The following is a 26619-nucleotide window of genomic DNA, read 5'->3' as shown; positions in this document are numbered from 1 at the left end:
AGGGAGAGCCCTTCAGCCTGGGATGGAAACAGACGAGGGAGGCAGAGACCTTCAGCCTGGGATGGAAACAGACGAGGGAGGGAGAGCCCTTCAGCCTGGGATGGAAACAGACGAGGGAGGGAGAGCCCTTCAGCCTGGGATGGAAACAGACGAGGGGGAGGGAGAGCCCTTCAGCCTGGGATGGAAACAGACGAGGGAGGGAGAGCCCTTCAGCCTGGGATGGAAACAGACGAGGGAGGGAGAGCCCTTCAGCCTGGGATGGAAACAGACGAGGGAGGGAGAGCCCTTCAGCCTGGGATGGAAACAGCCCTTCAGCCTGGGATGGGGAGGGGAGAGCCCTTCAGCCTGGGATGGAAACAGACGAGGGAGGGAGAGCCCTTCAGCCTGGGATGGAAACAGACGAGGGAGGGAGAGCCCTTCAGCCTGGGATGGAAACAGACGAGGGAGGGAGAGCCCTTCAGCCTGGGATGGAAACAGACGAGGGAGGCAGAGCCCTTCAGCCTGGGATGGAAACAGACGAGGGAGGGAGAGCCCTTCAGCCTGGGATGGAAACAGACGAGGGAGGGAGAGCCCTTCAGCCTGGGATGGAAAAACGAGGGAGGGAGAGCCCTTCAGCCTGGGATGGAAACAGGAGGGAGGAGAGCCCTTCAGCCTGGGATGGAAACAGACGAGGGAGGGAGAGCCCTTCAGCCTGGGATGGAAACAGACGAGGGAGGGAGAGCCCTTCAGCCTGGGATGGAAACAGACGAGGGAGGGAGAGCCCTTCAGCCTGGGATGGAAACAGACGAGGGAGGGAGAGCCCTTCAGCCTGGGATGGAAACAGACGAGGGAGGGAGAGCCCTTCAGCCTGGGATGGAAACAGACGAGGGAGGGAGAGCCCTTCAGCCTGGGATGGAAACAGACGAGGGAGGCAGAGACCTTCAGCCTGGGATGGAAACAGACGAGGGAGGGAGAGCCCTTCAGCCTGGGATGGAAACAGACGAGGGAGGGAGAGCCCTTCAGCCTGGGATGAAAACAGACGAGGGAGGGAGAGCCCTTCAGCCTGGGATGGAAACAGACGAGGGAGGGAGAGCCCTTCAGCCTGGGATGGAAACAGGGAACCTATCAGCCTTGTTGCCTCTGGCCAGTTGTCTCCATCCAGAGAATGGGTCCAGCGTCATCCATGGGCTGTGGCTGCCGTCAGGGGAGGGGGGGTGACACCAGCGGATGGTTGAGAAATTGATTTTGAGAGGCAAATAAGATGAAGGAGATTGTGCCAGGGATCGCAAACACTTTGAAAGGGAGAGATGGATGGATGTGTTTGGAAAAGTCAAAGCCCAATGGTGGGAGGTGGCACAGACATGGTTTGTTTTTGGCTAAAAGGAGGACTCAAACCCAATGACATCATCATCAAAGGATTAGGAGCTTCAGCAGACACTAGTCCTCCACTTTCCCAGAATGCATTTAGCTCATATGCCTACAATTCATTCAGACAACCTCTTAGTAGTGATTCCACGTCCCCCTGACTGTACCAACTGTTATCTCTGACGTTTGACCCTGACCCGTAATCTCTTTATCTTTTCTGTGTCTGTAGGTGATGAGTGGTACCTCTGCAGGCTGACCCTTAGTGTGCCCACCCTGGCAGACCTGCAGTGGGGCATGTTCCCCCAGCCCTACCTGGGCGCAGTGGGACCTGACGCCGCACCAGGCTCTGTGGTCTACCGCCTCACCGCCCGCCAACGAGACGGCACAATAGGAAACGCCAACTTCCTGCTACTGGACGGTGAATGAAATGTCGATGAATGAAACTCTGATGAGATAATAGCATTTAATGAAAGGATGACAAGCAAATGTTCTATTTTTATGGTACTAGGTGTTGGACATCCCTAAGATAGCGATAATGTACAATAAATTATAACAAAGAAAAAATAAAATTGATATAGATTGAATAAAATTCAAATAAAAAATAATGAAAAATCCAAAAGAAGTGAGTGACAGGAACAATGCAGCTGTGATTAGCTACATGTCCCTGGCTACCAGCAGCTGTGATTAGTTACATGTCCCTGGCTACCAGCAGCTGTGATTAGTTACATGTCCCTGGCTACCAGCAGCTGTGATTAGTTACATGTCCCTGGCTACCAGCAGCTGTGATTAGTTACATGTCCCTGTGATTAGTTACATGTCCCTGGCTACCAGCAGCTGTGATTAGTTACATGTCCCTGGCTACCAGCAGCTGTGATTGACTACATGTCCCTGGCTACCAGCAGCTGTGATTAGCTACATGTCCCTGGCTACCAGCAGCTGTGATTAGTTACATGTCCCTGGCTACCAGCAGCTGTGATTAGTTACATGTCCCTGGCTACCAGCAGCTGTGATTAGCTACATGTCCCTGGCTACCAGCAGCTGTGATTAGCTACATGTCCCTGGCTACCAGCAGCTGTGATTAGTTACATGTCCCTGGCTACCAGCAGCTGTGTGCCTCCTATTCCTCTCTCTCTTCCTCCTCCTCTTCTGTCTCTTTCTCTTCCTCCTCCTCCTCCCCCTCTTCTCTCTCTCTCTTCCCCCCTCCTCTTCTCTCTCTTCCTCCTCCTATTCTCTCTCTTCCTCCTACTCTTCTCTCTCTTCCTCCTCTCCCTCTTCTCTCTCTTCCTCTTCTCTCTCTCTCTTCCTCTTCCTCCTCCCCCTCTTCTCTCTCTTCCTCCCCCTCATCTTCTTTTTCTCTCTCTTCCTCCTCCTATTCCTCTCTCTCTTCCTCCTCCTCCTCTTCCTCCTCCTCCTCCTCCTCTCTTCCTCCTCCTCCTCTCCTCTCCTCTCCTCCTCCTCCTCCTCCTCCTCCTCTTCTCTTTCTTTCTCTTCCTCCTCCTCTTCTTCTCTCTCTTCCTTCTCCTCTTCTCTTTCTTTCGCCTCCTCCTCCTCCTCCTCCTCCTCCTCCCCTCCCCTCCTCCTCCTCCTCCTCCTCCTCCTCTTCTCTCTCTCTCTTCCTCCTTCTCCTCTTCTCTCTCTCTCTCTCGTCCTCCTCCTCCTCCTCATCTTATTCTTTCTCTTCCTCCCCCTCCTCTTCTCTCTCTTTCTCTTCTATTGATGCTGCTGCCCAGGGGGACATGGATTAAGATGACCCTGTCGTCCTGTTCTCCTCAGAGAAAGATCAGAGGCTGGATGTTAACCCGATAACACATGCACACACACACACACCGCACACACACAGCCCCAGCTGGCAGAAGGGTCCTCTACCCCCATCTCTATACACAAATAAACACACACACCAGCCCCCCAGCCCAAGAAATCAGCAATGTCTTAGGGATGTCCATTTCTGCGCAGCTGTCTCTGCTACGTGATATCACTCACATGATTGTCTATAAGGCCCCGGGGCAAGCTGTGTGTTGAGGTGTGAAAACACAGAACAACTTTAATTTGGGGGTCAACTATCCCTTCAAGAAACCTTTGAGTCACTTGGAAGAACCATGCGTGTCTGTGTGTTTATACGTGTTGCTTATACCGTAACTAGGCGGCGAGGATTTGTTTGAAGTGGACCGCAGCTCTGGGGAGGTCAGGACCACAGGCCGACCCTTGACCCCCAGCAGGGAGTACACTCTGAAGGTGCAGGTGGTCGACACACAGGGCAGGAAGGGTCCCCCTGCAACAGTGGCTATTCTGGCAGGGTTCCGCCCCCCACAGTTCACCAACGTCTCCTACACCCTGACTGTCCCAGAGAACACGCCCGTGGGCCAAGCGTGAGTACACCCTGGGTTTGGAGATATTGGAATGGGCTAAGCCACCGAGTGCACTATATGGGGAATAGGCTGTGATTGTAGACTACTAGGAAGGTGAATGAACTAGGGCTTTACAGGTGACATTGGACAGGAATAACTGCTGGATGTGGGTTAGGAATAGGATGAGGGAAGGGACAGGGTATGCCAGACGATGCATTTCACAATGAGGGAGGTGGGGTAAGAGCATCAGTGAACCAATGAATACGTGTGTTCTGCATATGTGTATGTACATGTATTTTTGCTTGTGTACTGTGCTTGTTATGTGTGTGTGTGTGAGTGTTTGTGTTTGTGTGCCGCCTCTGCTGCTCATTAGAGGGGAAACCAAAGGATTGTGTGAACGTGGATGATTCCTCTGCATTATGTGTCATGTGTTGGGGGGTGGGGGGTTATGAAGGTGGGGGTGAAGGAGGGACGCAGATGCATCATTTTGTCCCAGGGCTCAGAATATGAAAGTGTGGCTAATTCAAATATGTATTAAAATAAACTTTAGGATAAACATGAAGGGCAAAGTGTGTGTGTGAACCTGCCTCCTCAGGGCTCTGGTGACTGGAGCACAATGTCTTCATCTCCTGCCCACCCTCTACATGGTGTGTGTGTGTGTGTGTGTGTGTGTGTGTGTGTGTGTGTGTGTGTGTGTGTGTGTGTGTGTGTGTGTGTGTGTGTGTGTGTGTGTGTGTGTGTGTGTGTGTGTGTGTGTGTGTGTGTGTGTGTGAACCTACCTCCCCAGGGCTCTGGTGACTGGAGCACAATGTCTTCATCTCCTGCCACCCCGTGCGTGTCAGTGCATGTTTGCGTGGGTGTGGTAGGTGCATGTTTGCGTGGGTGTGGTAGGTGCATGTTTGCGTGGGTGTGGTAGTTGCATGTTTGTGTGGGTTTGGTAGGTGCATGTTTGCGTGGGTGTGGTAGGTGCATGTTTGCGTGGGTGTGGTAGGTGCATGTTTACGTGGGTGTGGTAGGTGCATGTTTACGTGGGTGTGGTAGGTGCATGTTTGCGTGGGTGTGGTAGGTGCATGTTTGCGTGGGTGTGGTATGTGCATGTTTACGTGGGTGTGGTAGGTGCATGTTTACGTGGGTGTGGTAGGTGCATGTTTACGTGGGTGTGGTAGGTGCATGTTTACGTGGGTGTGGTAGGTGCATGTTTGCGTGGGTGTGGTAGGTGCATGTTTACGTGGGTGTGGTAGGTGCATGTTTGCGTGGGTGTGGTAGGTGCATGTTTGCGTGGGTGTGGTATGTGCATGTTTACGTGGGTGTGGTAGGTGCATGTTTACGTGGGTGTGGTAGGTGCATGTTTGCGTGGGTGTGGTAGGTGCATGTTTGCGTGGGTGTGGTATGTGCATGTTTACGTGGGTGTGGTAGGTGCATGTTTACGTGGGTGTGGTAGGTGCATGTTTACGTGGGTGTGGTAGGTGCATGTTTACGTGGGTGTGGTAGGTGCATGTTTACGTGGGTGTGGTAGGTGCATGTTTGCGTGGGTGTGGTAGGTGCATGTTTGCGTGGGTGTGGTAGGTGCATGTTTGCGTGGGTGTGGTAGTTGCATGTTTGTGTGGGTTTGGTAGGTGCATGTTTGCGTGGGTGTGGTAGGTGCATGTTTGCGTGGGTGTGGTAGGTGCATGTTTACGTGGGTGTGGTAGGTGCATGTTTACGTGGGTGTGGTAGGTGCATGTTTGCGTGGGTGTGGTAGGTGCATGTTTGCGTGGGTGTGGTATGTGCATGTTTACGTGGGTGTGGTAGGTGCATGTTTACGTGGGTGTGGTAGGTGCATGTTTACGTGGGTGTGGTAGGTGCATGTTTACGTGGGTGTGGTAGGTGCATGTTTACGTGGGTGTGGTAGGTGCATGTTTGCGTGGGTGTGGTAGGTGCATGTTTGCGTGGGTGTGGTAGGTGCATGTTTGCGTGGGTGTGGTAGGTGCATGTTTACGTGGGCGTGTTAGGTGCATGTTTACGTGGGCGTGGTAGGTGCATGTTTACGTGGGCGTGGTAGGTGCATGTTTACGTGGGTGTGGTAGGTGCATGTTTACGTGGGTGTGGTAGGTGCATGTTTACGTGGGTGTGGTAGGTGCATGTTTACGTGGGTGTGGTAGGTGCATGTTTACGTGGGTGTGGTAGGTGCATGTTTACGTGGGTGTGGTAGGTGCATGTTTACGTGGGTGTGGTAGGTGCATGTTTACGTGGGTGTGGTAGGTGCATGTTTACGTGGGTGTGGTAGGTGCATGTTTACGTGGGTGTGGTAGGTGCATGTTTACGTGGGTGTGGTAGGTGCATGTTTACGTGGGTGTGGTAGGTGCATGTTTACGTGGGTGTGGTAGGTGCATGTTTACGTGGGTGTGGTAGGTGCATGTTTACGTGGGTGTGGTAGGTGCATGTTTACGTGGGTGTGGTAGGTGCATGTTTACGTGGGTGTGGTAGGTGCATGTTTACGTGGGTGTGGTAGGTGCATGTTTACGTGGGTGTGGTAGGTGCATGTTTACGTGGGTGTGGTAGGTGCATGTTTACGTGGGTGTGGTAGGTGCATGTTTACGTGGGTGTGGTAGGTGCAAGTGTGTGTGTCTTAATCCAGAAATCCAATAAATAAATTATGGATGAGATGAGAGTGATGATATCAGACTGAAGGTGGATAATTTCTTGCTCCCTGGAGATCTATTTCATTCGCGAATGTGTCTCCTTATGACATCACATCCTCTCTAATGTGTCTCCTTATGACATCACATCCTATCTAATGCATCTCCCGATGACATCACTTCCGGTATACTGTATCTCCTTTTGACATCCCGTTCCTGGTTCCCCCTGCAGTGTGGCGATGGTGGGGGCCGTCTCCTTCCAGAGGAAGACTCTCTCCTACATGCTGCTGGTGAACCCTGGCAACCTGTTCAGTGTCAACCAGGAGAGTGGAGCTCTCAGTCTCACCCGGACAGTGGACTTTGAGAGTGGACACACACTCCACACGCTGCAAGTCAGGGCCTCCGAGCCAGACACAGGCCTCAGCGGTGTGGCAGAGGTACACACACGCAACTATACACACGCATACACACACACACACACACACACACACACGCACACACAGTCACACATAAACAGTACACACTCACCTCTATACACACCTGCTCCTACCCAGATGGCTGACTTATACACACATATGGCATCCTCACTAATCCACCAGTTCCCCTTAGGCTCCAGTCAGGTTGGCTAATTCTAATAATGTAGAACAACAGTATGGAGAGTCAGCCGTGGTCACATAATGTAGAACAACAGTATGGAGAGTCAGCCGTGGTCACATAATGGAGAACAACAGTATGGACAGTCAGCCGTGGTCACATAATGTAGAACAACAGTATGGACAGTCAGCCGTGGTCACATAATGGAGAACAACAGTATGGAGAGTCAGCCGTGGTCACATAATGGAGAACAACAGTATGGACAGTCAGCCGTGGTCACATAATGGAGAACAACAGTATGGACAGTCAGCCGTGGTCACATAATGGAGAACAACAGTATGGAGAGTCAGCCGTGGTCACATAATGGAGAACAACAGTATGGACAGTCAGCCGTGGTCACATAATGGAGAACAACAGTATGGACAGTCAGCCGTGGTCACATAATGGAGAACAACAGTATGGAGAGTCAGCCGTGGTCACATAATGGAGAACAACAGTATGGAGAGTCAGCCGTGGTCACATAATGGAGAACAACAGTATGGAGAGTCAGCCGTGGTCACATAATGTAGAACAACAGTATGGACAGTCAGCCGTGGTCACATAATGGAGAACAACAGTATGGAGAGTCAGCCGTGGTCACATAATGTAGAACAACAGTATGGACAGTCAGCCGTGGTCACATAATGGAGAACAACAGTATGGAGAGTCAGCCGTGGTCACATAATGTAGAACAACAGTATGGACAGTCAGCCGTGGTCACATAATGGAGAACAACAGTATGGACAGTCAGCCGTGGTCACATAATGTAGAACAACAGTATGGAGAGTCAGCCGTGGTCACATAATGGAGAACAACAGTATGGACAGTCAGCCGTGGTCACATAATGGAGAACAACAGTATGGAGAGTCAGCCGTGGTCACATAATGGAGAACAACAGTATGGACAGTCAGCCGTGGTCACATAATGGAGAACAACAGTATGGAGAGTCAGCCGTGGTCACATAATGTAGAACAACAGTATGGAGAGTCAGCCGTGGTCACATAATGGAGAACAACGGTATGGAGAGTCAGCCGTGGTCACATAATGGAGAACAACAGTATGGAGAGTCAGCCGTGGTCACATAATGGAGAACAACAGTATGGAGAGTCAGCCATGGTCACATAATGGAGAACAACGGTATGGAGAGTCAGCCGTGGTCACATAATGGAGAACAACAGTATGGAGAGTCAGCCGTGGTCACATAATGGAGAACAACAGTATGGAGAGTCAGCCATGGTCACATAATGTAGGTCAACAGTATGGAGAGTCAGCCATGGTCACATAATGTAGGTCAACAGTATGGAGAGTCAGCCGTGGTCACATAATGTAGAACAACAGTATAGAGAGTCAGCCGTGGTCACATAATGTAGAACAACAGTATGGAGAGTCAGCCGTGGTCACATAATGGAGAACAACAGTATAGAGAGTCAGCCGTGGTCACATAATGTAGAACAACAGTATGGAGAGTCAGCCGTGGTCACATAATGTAGAACAACGGTATGGAGAGTCAGCCGTGGTCACATAATGGAGAACAACAGTATGGAGAGTCAGCCGTGGTCACATAATGTAGAACAACAGTATGGAGAGTCAGCCGTGGTCACATAATGTAGGTCAACAGTATGGAGAGTCAGCCGTGGTCACATAATGTAGGTCAACAGTATGGAGAGTCAGCCGTGGTCACATAATGTAGAACAACGGTATGGAGAGTCAGCCGTGGTCACATAATGTAGAACAACAGTATGGAGAGTCAGCCGTGGTCACATAATGGAGAACAACAGTATAGAGAGTCAGCCGTGGTCACATAATGTAGAACAACAGTATGGAGAGTCAGCCGTGGTCACATAATGTAGAACAACGGTATGGAGAGTCAGCCGTGGTCACATAATGGAGAACAACAGTATGGAGAGTCAGCCGTGGTCACATAATGTAGAACAACAGTATGGAGAGTCAGCCGTGGTCACATAATGTAGGTCAACAGTATGGAGAGTCAGCCGTGGTCACATAATGTAGGTCAACAGTATGGAGAGTCAGCCGTGGTCACATAATGTAGAACAACGGTATGGAGAGTCAGCCGTGGTCACATAATGTAGAACAACAGTATGGAGAGTCAGCCAGTGTAGCATGGTGATTCTGTTCAGGTGATTGGACTGTGGCCTCAGTGGCAAGTTTGGAAATAGAAATAGGTGCCGTCTAGCTTCAGTACAGATACAGTGAAGGCTCTATGGAGATTCTGGGGAAAGAGACAGAGAGACAATTGTTGTTTTTATTTATTCAGAAGGTTGTTTATCTTTGCTTTCCTATAATGTGAAGATAATCATCTCAGGTTTTACAATTAACATCATATTGTATGACGTCTCCCTCAGATTTTAAAAATAACATTTTACCTAAATGAGAACAGGTGTGCCCTTTCCCCTTGTTTGGCTTCAGTTTCCTTTCCCACAAGGGCAGAGGTAAGCTGTTGTGAAACTGGCGTATTGGAATCCCCCGGGGCGGCCATCTTTGTTTGTCAGATGCTCACATCCACTGATTGCGTTGTTTAGATGGACTTGGCAACCAGGCAGGACCCTGTGGCCAACGTGTGCCTGGCAACCAGGCAGGACCCTGTGGCCAACGTGTGCCTGGCAACCAGGCAGGACCCTGTGGCCAACGTGTGCCTGGCAACCAGGCAGGACCCTGTGGCCAACGTGTGCCTGGCAACCAGGCAGGACCCTGTGGCCAACGTGTGCCTGGCAACCAGGCAGGTCCCTGTGGCCAACGTGTGCCTGGCAACCAGGCACGACCCTGTGGCCAACGTGTGCCTGGCAACCAGGCAGGACCCTGTGGCCAACGTGTGCCTAGCAACCAGGTAGGACCCTGTGGCCAACGTGTGCCTGGCAACCAGGCAGGACCCTGTGGCCAACGTGTGCCTGGCAACCAGGCAGGTCCCTGTGGCCAACGTGTGCCTGGCAACCAGGCAGGACCCTGTGGCCAACGTGTGCCTGGCAACCAGGCAGGTCCCTGTGGCCAACGTGTGCCTGGCAACCAGGCAGGACCCTGTGGCCAACGTGTGCCTGGCAACCAGGCAGGTCCCTGTGGCCAACGTGTGCCTGGCAACCAGGCAGGTCCCTGTGGCCAACGTGTGCCTGGCAACCAGGCAGGACCCTGTGGCCAACGTGTGCCGGACACAGAGGAAAGCTTTGGCACCACAAACACACAAACAAACATTCACAGCGTGAGTAGACAAACACAGAAACTCTTGCATGTACACACACATGCATTAAACACAGATGTAACAGTGCACACGTACAGACACAACACACACCAACATAAACAGGCTCCGCAATCTGGCAATAAGCTGGGCACCAGTCATGGTCACCTTCCTCTGTCCAAAGCTCACACCATCTGTGGTCAAGACCTCAATCCGTTTGCTCTCTCTCCCTCTCTTTGTCTTTCCTTTCACTCTGTCTCTCTTTGCCTCTGTTTCTCTCTCTCTCTCCGCTATCATTAATACAAGCCCATAGGGTAGGAGTAGGAAGAGGAGCAGGCATCCCATAGAGTTCCATGTCTCTTTCCCTCTCTCTCCTCCCCATCTCTCTCCTCCCCATCTCTCTCCTCCCCATCTCTCTCCTCCCCATCTCTCTCTTCCCCATCTCTCTCCGCTCCCAGCTTCTCCTCCTAATCTTCCTTAAGCACTTGTACTAGCTCTTATTATCACTATTACTCTCACTTTCTGCCACCCACACAAACACACACACACACAACACACACACACACACACACACACACACACACACACACACACACACACACACACACACACACACACACACACACACACACACACACACACACACACACACACACACACAAACACACACACATACACAGTACGGCAGCAGTATGAGACCAGATTCCTGTTGGACCAGGCTCACGGTGTGTGGCGGCTCTCCAAGAGGGTCTTAACAGACTGTGTTTTTCTAACAGGGATTGGGATTCCCAGGGAGTGCTGGTGATTAGGTATGAGTGAGAGGGGGATCCAGTCTGCCGTGTTTGGAGGAGTGGAGAGAGGGAGGGTGTTAGTGTTACCCACAGCTTAGAACGTAGAAATAGTGGCTAGAATGGACAGCTCTATGTTTTAAATCAGTCTGATTGAATTGATGCACTAGGGGAAGAGTCAGACATTTTGTCTCATTCTATCGATGCCAAGCATAACCTTATTGTTTGGAGTTTGAAGTTATTGTTGTCTTTGGGGCGAATCCTAACTTTCACATAAGTCAAATTTTCACTTAGTCTTGCATTGACATCAAGTTTGGATTTCAATTTGTGGCCTCCCGAGTGAAGCAGCAGTCTAAGGCATTGCATCTCAGTGCTAGAGGCATCACTACAGACTCTGGTTCGATCCCGGGCTGCATCACACCCGGCCATGATCGGGAGAACCTTGAGGTAAAGCACAATTTGCCCAGCTTTCACCGAGTTAGACGAGGGTTTGGCCTACCAAGATTTCCTTGTCCCATCGCGCTCTAGCGACTCCTTGTAGCGGGCCTAGCAGTGTGTTAAGAAGCAGCGGGCCTTGGTATGGTCGTGTTTCGGAGGACGTGCCTCTCTCAACCAAGTCCGTATGCGAGTTGCAGTGATGGGCAAAGATTGTAACTACCAATTGGATATACCTTAAAAGCTGTAAAAGTACAAAAAAAGGATTTAAATTTGCTTCAGATTTTGAAGGTTTGTCAAATGCGGTGTTGGAGTTTTTGTGCATTTTTGTTGTTGTTGCATGAGTGTGTTAGGCTAGTCATAGTTCCATACTGGGGCCCACGCTGGCTTCTCCAGCCCCCTGTCTGCCATGGCTGCTCTGTGTGCCCACCAGCAGCAGTCTACCCCCTGGCAAGGCTGGTCCCCAGAGATAACACCCCCATGTGGGAGACTGGAGGGGGAGGATCCTGCATGACTAACACTGCTCAGGGAACCTCTGGACTACCCCGCCTCTCTTTACCTCTCTCACTCTCTTTCCCTTATCTATCTCTCTAACTCAATCTCTACCACCATCCTGCCCTATCATGATCTATATTTTCCTCTTTCTGCCCCCCTCTTTCTCTCTGTCTCTATCTTCCTAGTTTTTCTTTCTCTCTTTTTCTCTTCCCCCTTAATGATCTCTCTCTCCTTTGGATCTCTCTCTCTTCCTTACGCCTCAGGACTGTCATATTTACAGCTATAAAAAAATAATGTGTGTGTGCACAGAGATTCAGTGTAAATGTGTGTGCATGCATCTGTAAGAGGGAGTGTGTGTGTTTGCGTGCGCACGTGTGTGCGTTTGTGTGATGTTGTGTTCCGCTTGGCCGGGGAGCGGCTCAGAGGGTTGGGCTGCAGCTGTGCCTGACTACCACTAGGTCCTCACCCTCCCACACACTCATTTATATTAACCTAGCCAGCACGCCCGAGAAAACACACATACACACAAACACTCACATACACAATCACATATTGTGTAAATGACTGTCATCTGAAAGCTTCACACTAAGAAGAACTTCCACAGACTCCCCCCGATCGCCGATCCAAGTTAACCCTTTCTCCTCTGTCCTTCCCTATAGGTGGTGGTTCACATCACAGATGAGAATGACTGCACTCCAGAATTCCTCCATTCCATTTACAGCCGGGATAACATTCCCGAAGCCACCGCGCCTGGAACGTCACTGCTACAAGGTGAGACATCGGTGGAGGTTCTATGTGGGACATGAAGTCCATAACATAGGTAGAGACACACAGACAGAGAGACACACAGACAGAGACCCACAGACACACAGAGACACACAGACAGACAGAGACACACAGACACACAGAGACACACAGACAGAGAGACACACAGACACACAGAGACACACAGACAGAGACACAGACACACAGAGACACACAGACAGAGACACACAGACACACACAGACACACACAGACACACCGAGGCACACAGACAGACAGAGACATACAGACAGAGAGACACAGACAGAGACACACAGACAGATAGAGACATACAGACAGAGAGACACAGACAGGGACACAGAGACAGACAGAGGCACACAGACAGACAGAGGCACACAGACAGACAGAGGCACACAGACAGACAGAGACATACAGACAGAGAGACAGTGCATAAGAGACAGACAGTACATACAGTAACAGTGTATACAGTGCCTTCAGAAAGTATTCAGACCCCTTTACTTTTTCCACATTTTGTTACATTACAGCCTTATTCTAAATTGTCCCCCCCCCCATCAATCTACACACAATACCCCATAATGACAAAGCAAAAACAGTATTTTTGACATTTTTGCTAATTTATCGAAATAAAAAAACTGAAATATAACATTTACATAAGTATTCAGACCTTTTACTCAGTAGTTTGTTGAAGCACCTTTGGCAGTGATTACAGCATTGAGTCGTCTGGGAATGACACTACTAACTTGGCACACCTGTATTTGGGGAGTTTCTCCCATTCTTCTCTGCAGATCCTCTCAAGCTCTGTCAGGTTGGATGGGGAGCGTTCCTGCACAGCTAATTTCAGGTCTCTCCAGAGATGTTAGATCAGGTTCAAGTCCGGGCTCTGACTGGGCTACTCAAGGACATTCGGAGACTTGTCCCAAAGCCACTCCTGTGTTGTCTTGGCTGTGTACTTAGGGTCGTTGTCCTATTGGAAGGTGAACATTCACCCCAGTCGGAGGTCCTGAGCGCTCTAGAGCAGGTTTTCATCAAGGATCTCTCTGTACTTTGCTCTGTTCATCTTTCCCTCGATCCTGACTAGTCTCCCAGTCCCTACCGCTGAAAAACACCCCCACAGCATGATGCTGCCACCACCATGCTTCAACGTACGGATGGTGCCAGGTTTCCTCCTGATGTGACACTTGTCATTCAGGCCAAAGAGTTCAATCTTGGTTTCATCAGACCAGAAATCTTGTTTCTCATGGTCTTCAGGTGCCTTTTAGCAAACTCCAAGCGGGCTGTCATGTGCCTTTTACTGAGGAGTGGCTTCCGTCTGGCCACTGTACCATAAAGGCCTGATTGGTGGAGTGCTGCAGAGATGGTTGTCCTTCTGGAAGGTTCTCCCATCTCCACAGAGGAACTCTAGAGCTCTGTCAGAGTGACCATCAAGTTCTTGGTCACCTCCCTGACCAATGCCCTTCCCCAGAATGCTCAGTTTGGCCGTGCGGCCACTCTAAGAAGAGTTTTGGTGGTTCAAAACATCTTCCGTTTAAGAATGGTGGAGGCCAATGTGTTTTTGGGGACCTTCAATGCTGCATACATGTTTTTGGTACCCTTCCCCAGATCAGTGCCTCAACACAATCCTGTCTCTGAGCTCTACGAACAATTCCTTCGACCTCATGGCTTGGTTTTTGCTCTGACATGCACTGTCAACTGTGGGACCTTATATAGACAGGTGTGTGCCTTTCCAAATCATGTCCAATCAATTGAATTTACCACAAGTGGACTCCGGTCAAGTTGTAGAAATATCTTAAGGATGATCAATGGAAACAGGATGCACCTGAACTAAATTTCAAGTCTCATAACAAAGGGTCTGAATGTAAATGTAAATAAGGTATTTCTGTTTTTTAAATTGAATTCATTTGCAAAAAATCTAAAAACCTGTATTCACTGAGGATTCTTAAAAAAAAACAATTTTAGAATTAAGGCTGTAACGTAACAAAATGTGGAAAAAGTTCTGAAGTTTCCAAAGGCACTGTGACAGACAGACAGACAGACAGACAGACAGACAGACAGACAGACAGACAGACAGACAGACAGACAGACAGACAGACAGACAGACAGACAGACAGACAGACAGACAGACAGACAGACAGACAGACAGACAGACAGACAGACAGACAGACAGACAGACAGACAGACAGTGGGTGCTGCCCTCTGTGTGAGATGTTGATAGCCAGGCTTGGTTAGTGGACAGACACCCTGAGGGTTGAGGAGAGGGTGACCTCTACTAAAGGCTGGCCATAATGGAATGGGCTGCTCTTATCACCCTGCCTGTCCCAGACCTGATCCTATCACAGTAATTGAAAGGGTTTTACGCCCACTCACAATGGATGACTATGTGCCATGGTTTAACCACCGGCTACTCTTTTATAGAGGAAGGGAAGGGAAGGGAGGAGTGGGCAACCCTTTGGGAGGTTAGATAGGCGAGCATGTGCTTTGTGCCATTCATGCACAGGTATGTTCAGTCAATGTGCTACCATGTCTGTACATGCATCTATGTCCCATTCTATGTGACCTCAACTCTATTGCACACGCCACACGTTACATTTGAGACCGACAATGAGGTTGGCTTTGCTGCTTGTCACACTACATTAGGTTCTGGGATCAAATTATCAATGCTAATGGATAGCATTGCTTGAGCAGTCCTGCCCCACTGAGCCATGAGGAGAGGAGGGAGAGGAGGAGACAACCCATTTTTCAAGTGTTTTTTCGTGTGTGTGAGTGAGTGAGTGAGTGAGTGAGTGAGTGAGTGAGTGAGTGAGTGAGTGAGTGAGTGAGTGAGTGAGTGAGTGAGTGAGTGAGTGAGTGAGTGTGTGTGTGTGTGTGTGTGTGTGTGTGTGTGTGTGTGTGTGTGTGTGTGTGTGTGTGTGTGTGTGTGTGTGTGTGTGTGAGCCAGAGAGAAGAGAATGGCCGAATTGCTTACCAGCCTTTAATTCTGTCTTTGTTCTCAGCTAAAGCCAATCGGCTTTGGCGAGGGATGGAGAAAATACAGAGACAAAAAGAAAAGAGAGAACGAGAGAGAAAGACAGGATGATCTAGTGGCCGCAGCTTGCTTTCTGAAGCAGATGCACACGTTGGCCTGAGCCCGGCTGTGTGTGTGCCTCTGTGTGTCTGTATGTGTGTCTCTGTGTGTCTGTGTGTTTGTCTCTGTGTGTCTGTGCATGTGCTTATGAAAATTCAATTATGGTGAATATGCAGCTTTTTTGCATATTGCCATGTCGACAGACGCGCCTGTCACTCTGTGTCACTCAGAGTGGAGACTCCCCCTCCCCCTCCCCCTGACTCCCCCCTGCATGTGTGTGTGTGTGTGTGTGTGTGTGTGTGTGTGTGTGTGTGTGTGTGTGTGTGTGTGTGTGTGTGTGTGTGTGTGTGTGTGTGTGTGTGTGTGTGTGTGTGTGTGTAGTATTTGTAGTATTTGTATGTGAATGGATAGTTTGATTTCATGCTTTAGAATGGATAGTTTGATTAAAAGCTTTAGAATGGATAGTTTGATTAAAAGCTTTAGAGTGGATAGTTAGATTAAAAGCTTTAGAATGGATAGTTAGATTAAAAGCTTCAGAATGGATAATTTGATTAAAAGCTTTAGAATGGATAGTTAGATTAAAAGCTTTAGAATGGATAGTTTGATTAAAAGCTTTAGAATGGATAGTTTGATTAAAAGCTTTAGAATGAATAGTTTGATTAAAAGCTTTAGAATGGATAGTTTGATTTCAAGCTTTAGAATGGATAGTTTGATTAAAAGCTTTTGGATAGTTTGATTAAAAGCTTTAGAATGGAAGTTTGATTAAAAGCTTTAGAATGGATAGTTTGATTAAAAGCTTTAGAATGGATAGTTTGATTAAAAGCTTTAGAATGGATAGTTTGATTAAAAGCTTTAGAATGGATAGTTTGATTAAAAGCTTTAGAATGGATAGTTTGATTAAAAGCTTTAGAATGGATAGTTTGATTAAAAGCTTTAGAATGGATAGTTTGATTAAAAGCTTTAGAATGGATAGTTTGATTAAAAGCTTTAGAATGGATAGTTTGATTAAAAGCTTTAGAATGGATAGTTTGATTAAAAGCTTTAGAATGGATAGTTTGATTAAAAGCTTTAGAATGGATAGTTTGATTAAAAGCTTTAGAATGGATAGTTTGATTAAAAGCTTTAGAATGGATAGTTTGATTAAAAGCTTTAGAATGGATAGTTTGATTAAAAGCTTTAGAATGGATAGTTTGATTAAAAGCTTTAGAATGGATAGTTTGATTAAAAGCTTTAGAATGGATGGATAGTTTGAAAGCTTTAGAATGGATAGTTTGATTAAAAGCTTTAGAATGGATAGTTTGATTAAAAGCTTTAGAATGAATGGATAGTTTGATTAAAAGCTTTAGAATGGATAGTTTGATTAAAAGCTTTAGAATGGATAGTTTGATTAAAAGCTTTAGAATGGATAGTTTGATTAAAAGCTTTAGAATGGATAGCTTTAGAATGGATAGTTTGATTAAAAGCTTTAGAATGGATAGTTTGATTAAAAGCTTTAGAATGGATAGTTTGATTAAAAGCTTTAGAATGGATAGTTTGATTAAAAGCTTTAGAATGGATAGTTTGATTAAAAGCTTTAGAATGGATAGTTTGATTAAAAGCTTTAGAAATGGATAAAAGCTTTAGAATGGATAGTTTGATTAAAAGCTTTAGAATGGATAGTTTGATTTCAAGCTTTAGAATGGATAGTTTGATTGCTTTAGAATAGTTTGATTAAAAGCTTTAGAATGGATAGTTTGATTAAAAGCTTTAGAATGGATAGTTTGATTAAAAGCTTTAGAATGGATAGTTTGATTAAAAGCTTTAGAATGGATAGTTTGATTAAAAGCTTTAGAATGGATAGTTTGATTAAAAGCTTTAGAATGGATAGTTTGATTAAAAGCTTTAGAATGGATAGTTTGATTAAAAGCTTTAGAATGGATAGTTTGATTAAAAGCTTTAGAATGGATAGTTTGATTAAAAGCTTTAGAATGGATAGTTTGATTAAAAGCTTTAGAATGGATAGTTTGATTAAAAGCTTTAGAATGGATAGTTTGATTAAAAGCTTTAGAATGGATAGCTTTTGATTAAAAGCTTTAGAATGGATAGTTTGATTAAAAGCTTTAGAATGGATAGTTTGATTAAAAGCTTTAGAATGGATAGTTTGATTAAAAGCTTTAGAATGGATAGTTTGATTAAAAGCTTTAGAATGGATAGTTTGATTAAAAGCTTTAGAATGGATAGTTTGATTAAAAGCTTTAGAATGGATAGTTTGATTAAAAGCTTTAGAATGGATAGTTTGATTAAAAGCTTTAGAATGGATAGTTTGATTAAAAGCTTTAGAATGGATAGTTTGATTAAAAGCTTTAGAATGGATAGTTTGATTAAAAGCTTTAGAATGGATAGTTTGATTAAAAGCTTTAGAATGGATAGTTTGATTAAAAGCTTTAGAATGGATAGTTTGATTAAAAGCTTTAGAATGGATAGTTTGATTAAAAGCTTTAGAATGGATAGTTTGATTAAAAGCTTTAGAATGGATAGTTTGATTAAAAGCTTTAGAATGGATAGTTTGATTAAGCTTTAGAATGGATAGTTTGATTTAAAAGCTTTAGAATGGATAGTTAGATTAAAAGCTTTAGAATGGATAGTTTGATTAAAAGCTTTAGAATGGATAGTTTGATTAAAAGCTTTAGAATGGATAGTTTGATTAAAAGCTTTAGAATGGATAGTTTGATTAAAAGCTTTAGAATGGATAGTTTGATTAAAAGCTTTAGAATGGATAGTTTGATTAAAAGCTTTAGAATGGATAGTTTGATTAAAAGCTTTAGAATGGATAGTTTGATTAAAAGCTTTAGAATAGATAGTTTGATTAAAAGCTTTAGAATGGATAGTTTGATTAAAAGCTTTAGAATGGATAGTTTGATTAAAAGCTTTAGAATGGATAGTTTGATTAAAAGCTTTAGAATGGATAGTTTGATTAAAAGCTTTAGAATGGATAGTTTGATTAAAAGCTTTAGAATGGATAGTTTGATTAAAAGCTTTAGAATGGATAGTTTGATTAAAAGCTTTAGAATGGATAGTTTGATTAAAAGCTTTAGAATGGATAGTTTGATTAAAAGCTTTAGAATGGATAGTTTGATTAAAAGCTTTAGAATGGATAGTTTGATTAAAAGCTTTAGAATGGATAGTTTGATTAAAAGCTTTAGAATGGATAGTTTGATTAAAAGCTTTAGAATGGATAGGATAGAATTAGTTTGATTAAAAGCTTTAGAATGGATAGTTTGATTAAAAGCTTTAGAATGGATAGTTTGATTAAAAGCTTTAGAATGGATAGTTTGATTAAAAGCTTTAGAATGGATAGTTTGATTAAAAGCTTTAGAATGGATAGTTTGATTAAAAGCTTTAGAATGGATAGTTTGATTAAAAGCTTTAGAATGGATAGTTTGATTAAAAGCTTTAGAATGGATAGTTTGATTAAAAGCTTTAGAATGGATAGCTTTAGAATGGATAGTTTGATTAAAAGCTTTAGAATGGATAGTTTGATTCAAGCTTTAGAATGGATAGTTTGATTAAAAGCTTTAGAATGGATAGTTTGAGCTTTAGAATGGATAGTTTGATTAAAAGCTTTAGAATGGATAGTTTGATTAAAAGCTTTAGAATGGATAGTTTGATTAAAAGCTTTAGAATGGATAGTTTGATTAAAAGCTTTAGAATTAGTTTGATTTAAAAGCTTTAGAATGGAAAGCTTTAGAATGGATAGTTTGATTAGTTTAGAATGGATTGAAAAGCTTTAGAATGGATAGTTTGATTAAAAGCTTTAGAAATAGTTTGCTTTAGAATGGATAGTTTGATTTCAAGCTTTAGAATGGATAGTTTGATTAAAAGCTTTAGAATGGATAGTTTGATTTAAAAGCTTTAGAATGGATAGTTTGATTAAAAGCTTTAGAATGGATAGTTTGATTAAAAGCTTTAGAATGGATAGTTTGATTAAAAGCTTTAGAATGGATAGTTTGATTAAAAGCTTTAGAATGGATAGTTTGATTAAAAGCTTTAGAATGGATAGTTTGATTAAAAGCTTTAGAATGGATAGTTAGATTAAAAGCTTTAGAATGGATAGTTTGATTAAAAGCTTTAGAATGGATAGTTTGATTAAAAGCTTTAGAATGGATAGTTTGATTAAAAGCTTTAGAATGGATAGTTTGATTAAAAGCTTTAGAATGGATAGTTTGATTAAAAGCTTTAGAATGGATAGTTTGATTAAAAGCTTTAGAATGGATAGTTTGATTATTAAAAGCTTTAGAATGGATAGTTTGATTAAAAGCTTTAGAATGGATAGTTTGATTAAAAGCTTTAGAATGGATAGTTAGATTAAAAGCTTTAGAATGGATAGTTTGATTAAAAGCTTTAGAATGGATAGTTTGATTAAAAGCTTTAGAATGGATAGTTTGATTAAAAGCTTTAGAATGGATAGTTGATTAAAAGCTTTAGAATGGATAGTTTGATTAAAAGCTTTAGAATGGATAGTTTGATTAAAAGCTTTAGAATGGATAGTTTGATTAAAAGCTTTAGAATGGATAGTTTGATTAAAAGCTTTAGAATGGATAGTTTGATTAAAAGCTTTAGAATGGATAGTTTGATTAAAAGCTTTAGAATGGATAGTTTGATTTAAAAGCTTTAGAATGGATAGTTTGATTAAAAGCTTTAGAATGGATAGTTTGATTAAAAGCTTTAGAATGGATAGTTTGATTAAAAGCTTTAGAATGGATAGTTTGATTTCAAGCTTTAGAATGGATAGTTTGATTAAAAGCTTTAGAATGGATAGTTTGATTAAAAGCTTTAGAATGGATAGTTTGATTAAAAGCTTTAGAATGGATAGTTTGATTAAAAGCTTTAGAATGGATAGTTTGATTAAAAGCTTTAGAATGGATAGTTTGATTAAAAGCTTTAGAATGGATAGTTTGATTAAAAGCTTTAGAATGGATAGTTTGATTAAAAGCTTTAGAATGGATAGTTTGATTAAAAGCTTTAGAATGGATAGTTTGATTAAAAGCTTTAGAATGGATAGTTTGATTAAAAGCTTTAGAATGGATAGTTTGATTAAAAGCTTTAGAATGGATAGTTTGATTAAAAGCTTTAGAATGGATAGTTTGATTAAAAGCTTTAGAATGGATAGTTTGATTAAAAGCTTTAGAATGGATAGTTTGATTAAAAGCTTTAGAATGGATAGTTTGATTAAAAGCTTTAGAATGGATAGTTTGATTAAAAGCTTTAGAATGGATAGTTTGATTAAAAGCTTTAGAATGGATAGTTTGATTAAAAGCTTTAGAATGGATAGTTTGATTAAAAGCTTTAGAATGGATAGTTTGATTAAAAGCTTTAGAATGGATAGTTTGATTAAAAGCTTTAGAATGGATAGTTTGATTAAAAGCTTTAGAATGGATAGTTTGATTAAAAGCTTTAGAATGGATAGTTTGATTAAAAGCTTTAGAATGGATAGTTTGATTAAAAGCTTTAGAATGGATAGTTTGATTAAAAGCTTTAGAATGGATAGTTTGATTAAAAGCTTTAGAATGGATAGTTTGATTAAAAGCTTTAGAATGGATAGTTTGATTAAAAGCTTTAGAATGGATAGTTTGATTAAAAGCTTTAGAATGGATAGTTTGATTAAAAGCTTTAGAATGGATAGTTTGATTAAAAAGCTTTAGAATGGATAGTTTGATTAAAAGCTTTAGAATGGATAGTTTGATTAAAAGCTTTAGAATGGATAGTTTGATTAAAAGCTTTAGAATGGATAGTTTGATTAAAAGCTTTAGATAGTTTGATGGATGGATAGTTTGATTAAAAGATTTTAGAATGGATAGTTTGATTAAAAGCTTTAGAATGGATAGTTTGATTTAGAATGGAAGCTTTAGAATGGATAGTTTGATTAAAAGCTTTAGAATGGATAGTTTGATTAAAAGCTTTAGAATGGATAGTTTGATTAAAAGCTTTAGAATGGATAGTTTGATTAAAAGCTTTAGAATGGATAGTTTGATTAAAAGCTTTAGAATGGATAGTTTGATTAAAAGCTTTAGAATGGATAGTTTGATTAAAAGCTTTAGAATGGATAGTTTGATTAAAAGCTTTAGAATGGATAGTTTGATTAAAAGCTTTAGAATGGATAGTTTGATTAAAAGCTTTAGAATGGATAGTTTGATTAAAAGCTTTAGAATGGATAGTTTGATTAAAAGCTTTAGAATGGATAGTTTGATTAAAAGCTTTAGAATGGATAGTTTGATTAAAAGCTTTAGAATGGATAGTTTGATTAAAAGCTTTAGAATGGATAGTTTGATTAAAAGCTTTAGAATGGATAGTTTGATTAAAAGCTTTAGAATGGATAGTTTGATTAAAAGCTTTAGAATGGATAGTTTGATTAAAAGCTTTAGAATGGATAGTTTGATTAAAAGCTTTAGAATGGATAGTTTGATTAAAAGCTTTAGAATGGATAGTTTGATTAAAAGCTTTAGAATGGATAGTTTGATTAAAAGCTTTAGAATGGATAGTTTGATTAAAAGCTTTAGAATGGATGGATAAAAGCTTTGATTAAAAGCTTTAGAATGGAGTTTGAGCTTTAGAATGGATAGTTTGATTGAAAAGCTTTAGAATGGATAGTTTGATTAAAAGCTTTAGAATGGATAGTTTGATTAAAAGCTTTAGAATGGATAGTTTGATTAAAAGCTTTAGAATGGATAGTTTGATTAAAAGCTTTAGAATGGATAGTTTGATTAAAAGCTTTAGAATGGATAGTTTGATTAAAAGCTTTAGAATGGATAGTTTGATTAAAAGCTTTAGAATGGATAGTTTGATTAAAAGCTTTAGAATGGATAGTTTGATTAAAAGCTTTAGAATGGATAGTTTGATTAAAAGCTTTAGAATGGATAGTTTGATTAAAAGCTTTAGAATGGATAGTTTGATTAAAAGCTTTAGAATGGATAGTTTGATTAAAAGCTTTAGAATGGATAGTTTGATTAAAAGCTTTAGAATGGATAGTTTGATTAAAAGCTTTAGAATGGATAGTTTGATTAAAAGCTTTAGAATGGATAGTTTGATTAAAAGCTTTAGAATGGATAGTTTGATTAAAAGCTTTAGAATGGATAGTTTGATTAAAAGCTTTAGAATGGATAGTTTGATTAAAAGCTTTAGAATGGATAGTTTGATTAAAAGCTTTAGAATGGATAGTTTGATTAAAAGCTTTAGAATGGATAGTTTGATTAAAAGCTTTAGAATGGATAGGATAGTTTGATTAGCTTTAGAAAAGCTTTAGAATGGATAGTTTGATTAAAAGCTTTAGAATGGATAGTTTGATTAAAAGCTTTAGAATGGATAGTTTGATTAAAAGCTTTAGAATGGATAGTTTGATTAAAAGCTTTAGAATGGATTGATCAAGCTTTAGAATGGATAGTTTGATTAAAAGCTTTAGAATGGATAGTTTGATTAAAAGCTTTAGAATGGATAGTTTGATTAAAAGCTTTAGAATGGATAGTTTGATTAAAAGCTTTAGAATGGATAGTTTGATTAAAAGCTTTAGAATGGATAGTTTGATTAAAAGCTTTAGAATGGATAGTTTGATTAAAAGCTTTAGAATGGATAGTTTGATTAAAAGCTTTAGAATGGATAGTTTGATTAAAAGCTTTAGAATGGATAGTTTGATTAAAAGCTTTAGAATGGATAGTTTGATTAAAAGCTTTAGAATGGATAGTTTGATTAAAAGCTTTAGAATGGATAGTTTGATTAAAAGCTTTAGAATGGATAGTTTGATTAAAAGCTTTAGAATGGATAGTTTGATTAAAAGCTTTAGAATGGATAGTTTGATTAAAAGCTTTAGAATGGATAGTTTGATTAAAAGCTTTAGAATGGATAGTTTGATTAAAAGCTTTAGAATGGATAGTTTGATTAAAAGCTTTAGAATGGATAGTTTGATTAAAAGCTTTAGAATGGATAGTTTGATTAAAAGCTTTAGAATGGATAGTTTGATTAAAAGCTTTAGAATGGATGTTTGATTAGCTTTAGAATGGATAGTTTGATTTCAAGCTTTAGAATGGATAGTTTGATTAAAAGCTTTAGAATGGATAGTTTGAATGGAAAGCTTTAGAATGGATAGTTTGATTAAAAGCTTTAGAATGGATAGTTTGATTAAAAGCTTTAGAATGGATAGTTTGATTAAAAGCTTTAGAATGGATAGTTTGATTAAAAGCTTTAGAATGGATAGTTTGATTAAAAGCTTTAGAATGGATAGTTTGATTAAAAGCTTTAGAATGGATAGTTTGATTAAAAGCTTTAGAATGGATAGTTTGATTAAAAGCTTTAGAATGGATAGTTTGATTAAAAGCTTTAGAATGGATAGTTTGAGCTTTAGAAGATAGTTTTAGAATGGATAGTTTGATTAAAAGCTTTAGAATGGATAGTTTGATTAGAAAAGCTTTAGAATGGATAGTTTGATTAGAAAAGCTTTAGAATGGATAGTTTGATTAAAAGCTTTAGAATGGATAGTTTGATTAAAAGCTTTAGAATGGATAGTTTGATTTGGATAAGCTTTAGAATGGATAGTTTGATTAAAAGCTTTAGAATGGATAGTTTGATTAAAAGCTTTAGAATGGATAGTTTGATTAAAAGCTTTAGAATGGATAGTTTGATTAAAAGCTTTAGAATGGATAGTTTGATTAAAAGCTTTAGAATGGATAGTTTGATTAAAAGCTTTAGAATGGATAGTTTGATTAAAAGCTTTAGAATGGATAGTTTGATTAAAAGCTTTAGAATGGATAGTTTGATTAAAAGCTTTAGAATGGATAGTTTGATTAAAAGCTTTAGAATGGATAGTTTGATTAAAAGCTTTAGAATGGATAGTTTGATTTCAAGCTTTAGAATGGATAGTTTGATTAGTTTGATTAAAAGCTTTAGAATGGATAGTTTGATTAAAAGCTTTAGAATGGATAGTTTGATTAAAAGCTTTAGAATGGATAGTTTGATTAAAAGCTTTAGAATGGATAGTTTGATTAAAAGCTTTAGAATGGAAGTTTGATTAAAAGCTTTAGAATGGATAGTTTGATTAAAAGCTTTAGAATGGATAGTTTGATTAAAAAAGCTTTAGAATGGATAGTTTGATTAAAAGCTTTAGAATGGATAGTTTGATTAAAAGCTTTAGAATGGATAGTTTGATTAAAAGCTTTAGAATGGATAGTTTGATTAAAAGCTTTAGAATGGATAGTTTGATTAAAAGCTTTAGAATGGATAGTTTGATTAAAAGCTTTAGAATGGATAGTTTGATTAAAAGCTTTAGAATGGATAGTTTGATTAAAAGCTTTAGAATGGATAGTTTGATTAAAAGCTTTAGAATGGATAGTTTGATTAAAAGCTTTAGAATGGATAGTTTGATTAAAAGCTTTAGAATGGATAGTTTGATTAAAAGCTTTAGAATGGATAGTTTGATTAAAAGCTTTAGAATGGATAGTTTGATTAAAAGCTTTAGAATGGATAGTTTGATTAAAAGCTTTAGAATGGATAGTTTGATTAAAAGCTTTAGAATGGAAGTTTGATTAAAAGAATGGATAGTTTGATTAAAAGCTTTAGAATGGATAGTTTGATTAAAAGCTTTAGAATGGATAGTTTGATTAAAAGCTTTAGAATGGATAGTTTGATTAAAAGCTTTAGAATGGATAGTTTGATTAAAGCTTTAGAATGGATAGTTTGATTAAAAGCTTTAGAATGGATAGTTTGATTAAAAGCTTTAGAATGGATAGTTTGATTAAAAGCTTTAGAATGGATAGTTTGATTAAAAGCTTTAGAATGGATAGTTTGATTAAAAGCTTTAGAATGGATAGTTTGATTAAAAGCTTTAGAATGGATAGTTTGATTAAAAGCTTTAGAATGGATAGTTTGATTAAAAGCTTTAGAATGGATAGTTTGATTAAAAGCTTTAGAATGGATAGTTTGATTAAAAGCTTTAGAATGGATAGTTTGATTAAAAGCTTTAGAATGGATAGTTTGATTAAAAGCTTTAGAATGGATAGTTTGATTAAAAGCTTTAGAATGGATAGTTTGATTAAAAGCTTTAGAATGGATAGTTTGATTAAAAGCTTTAGAATGGATAGTTTGATTAAAAGCTTTAGAATGGATAGTTTGATTAAAAGCTTTAGAATGGATAGCTTTAGAATGGATAGTTTGATTTCAAGCTTTAGAATGGATAGTTTGATTAAAAGCTTTAGAATGGATAGTTTGATTAAAAGCTTTAGAATGGATAGTTTGATTAAAAGCTTTAGAATGGATAGTTTGATTAAAAGCTTTAGAATGGATAGTTTGATTAAAAGCTTTAGAATGGATAGTTTGATTAAAAGCTTTAGAATGGATAGTTTGATTAAAAGCTTTAGAATGGATAGTTTGATTAAAAGCTTTAGAATGGATAGTTTGATTAAAAGCTTTAGAATGGATAGTTTGATTAAAAGCTTTAGAATGGATAGTTTGATTAAAAGCTTTAGAATGGATAGTTTGATTAAAAGCTTTAGAATGGATAGTTTGATTTCAAGCTTTAGAATGGATAGTTTGATTTCAAGCTTTAGAATGGATAGTTTGATTAAAAGCTTTAGAATGGATAGTTTGATTAAAAGCTTTAGAATGGATAGTTTGATTAGAATGGATAGTTTGATTAAAAGCTTTAGAATAGATAGTTTGATTAAAAGCTTTAGAATGGATAGTTTGATTAAAAGCTTTAGAATGGATAGTTTGATTAAAAGCTTTAGAATGGATAGTTTGATTTCAAGCTTTAGAATGGATAGTTTGATTTCAAGCTTTAGAATGGATAGTTTGATTAAAAGCTTTAGAATGGATAGTTTGATTAAAAGCTTTAGAATGGATAGTTTGATTAAAAGCTTTAGAATGGATAGTTTGATTAAAAGCTTTAGAATGGATAGTTTGATTAAA

At 40.6% G+C, this 26619-nt stretch overlaps 1 protein-coding gene across 1 annotated transcript in view; it reads left to right on the top strand.

Annotated features, from left to right (window-relative positions):
• Nucleotides 1-26619, top strand: part of LOC118364056 (neural-cadherin-like) — a 168033-nt gene that overhangs the window by 64728 nt on the left and 76686 nt on the right. Inside the window, exons 2-5 of the mRNA XM_052489625.1 lie at nucleotides 1574-1762; nucleotides 3485-3710; nucleotides 6540-6744; nucleotides 12505-12616. Of these exons, the coding sequence (XP_052345585.1) occupies nucleotides 1574-1762; nucleotides 3485-3710; nucleotides 6540-6744; nucleotides 12505-12616 (732 nt within the window). The remainder of the gene's footprint in view (nucleotides 1-1573; nucleotides 1763-3484; nucleotides 3711-6539; nucleotides 6745-12504; nucleotides 12617-26619) is intronic.

This window comes from Oncorhynchus keta, chromosome 31 (genome assembly GCF_023373465.1).
Source record: "Oncorhynchus keta strain PuntledgeMale-10-30-2019 chromosome 31, Oket_V2, whole genome shotgun sequence".
NCBI lineage: Eukaryota > Metazoa > Chordata > Actinopteri > Salmoniformes > Salmonidae > Oncorhynchus > Oncorhynchus keta.
Note: the sequence above shows the minus strand (reverse complement) of the source record. Positions and strands in the feature narration are given on the sequence as shown.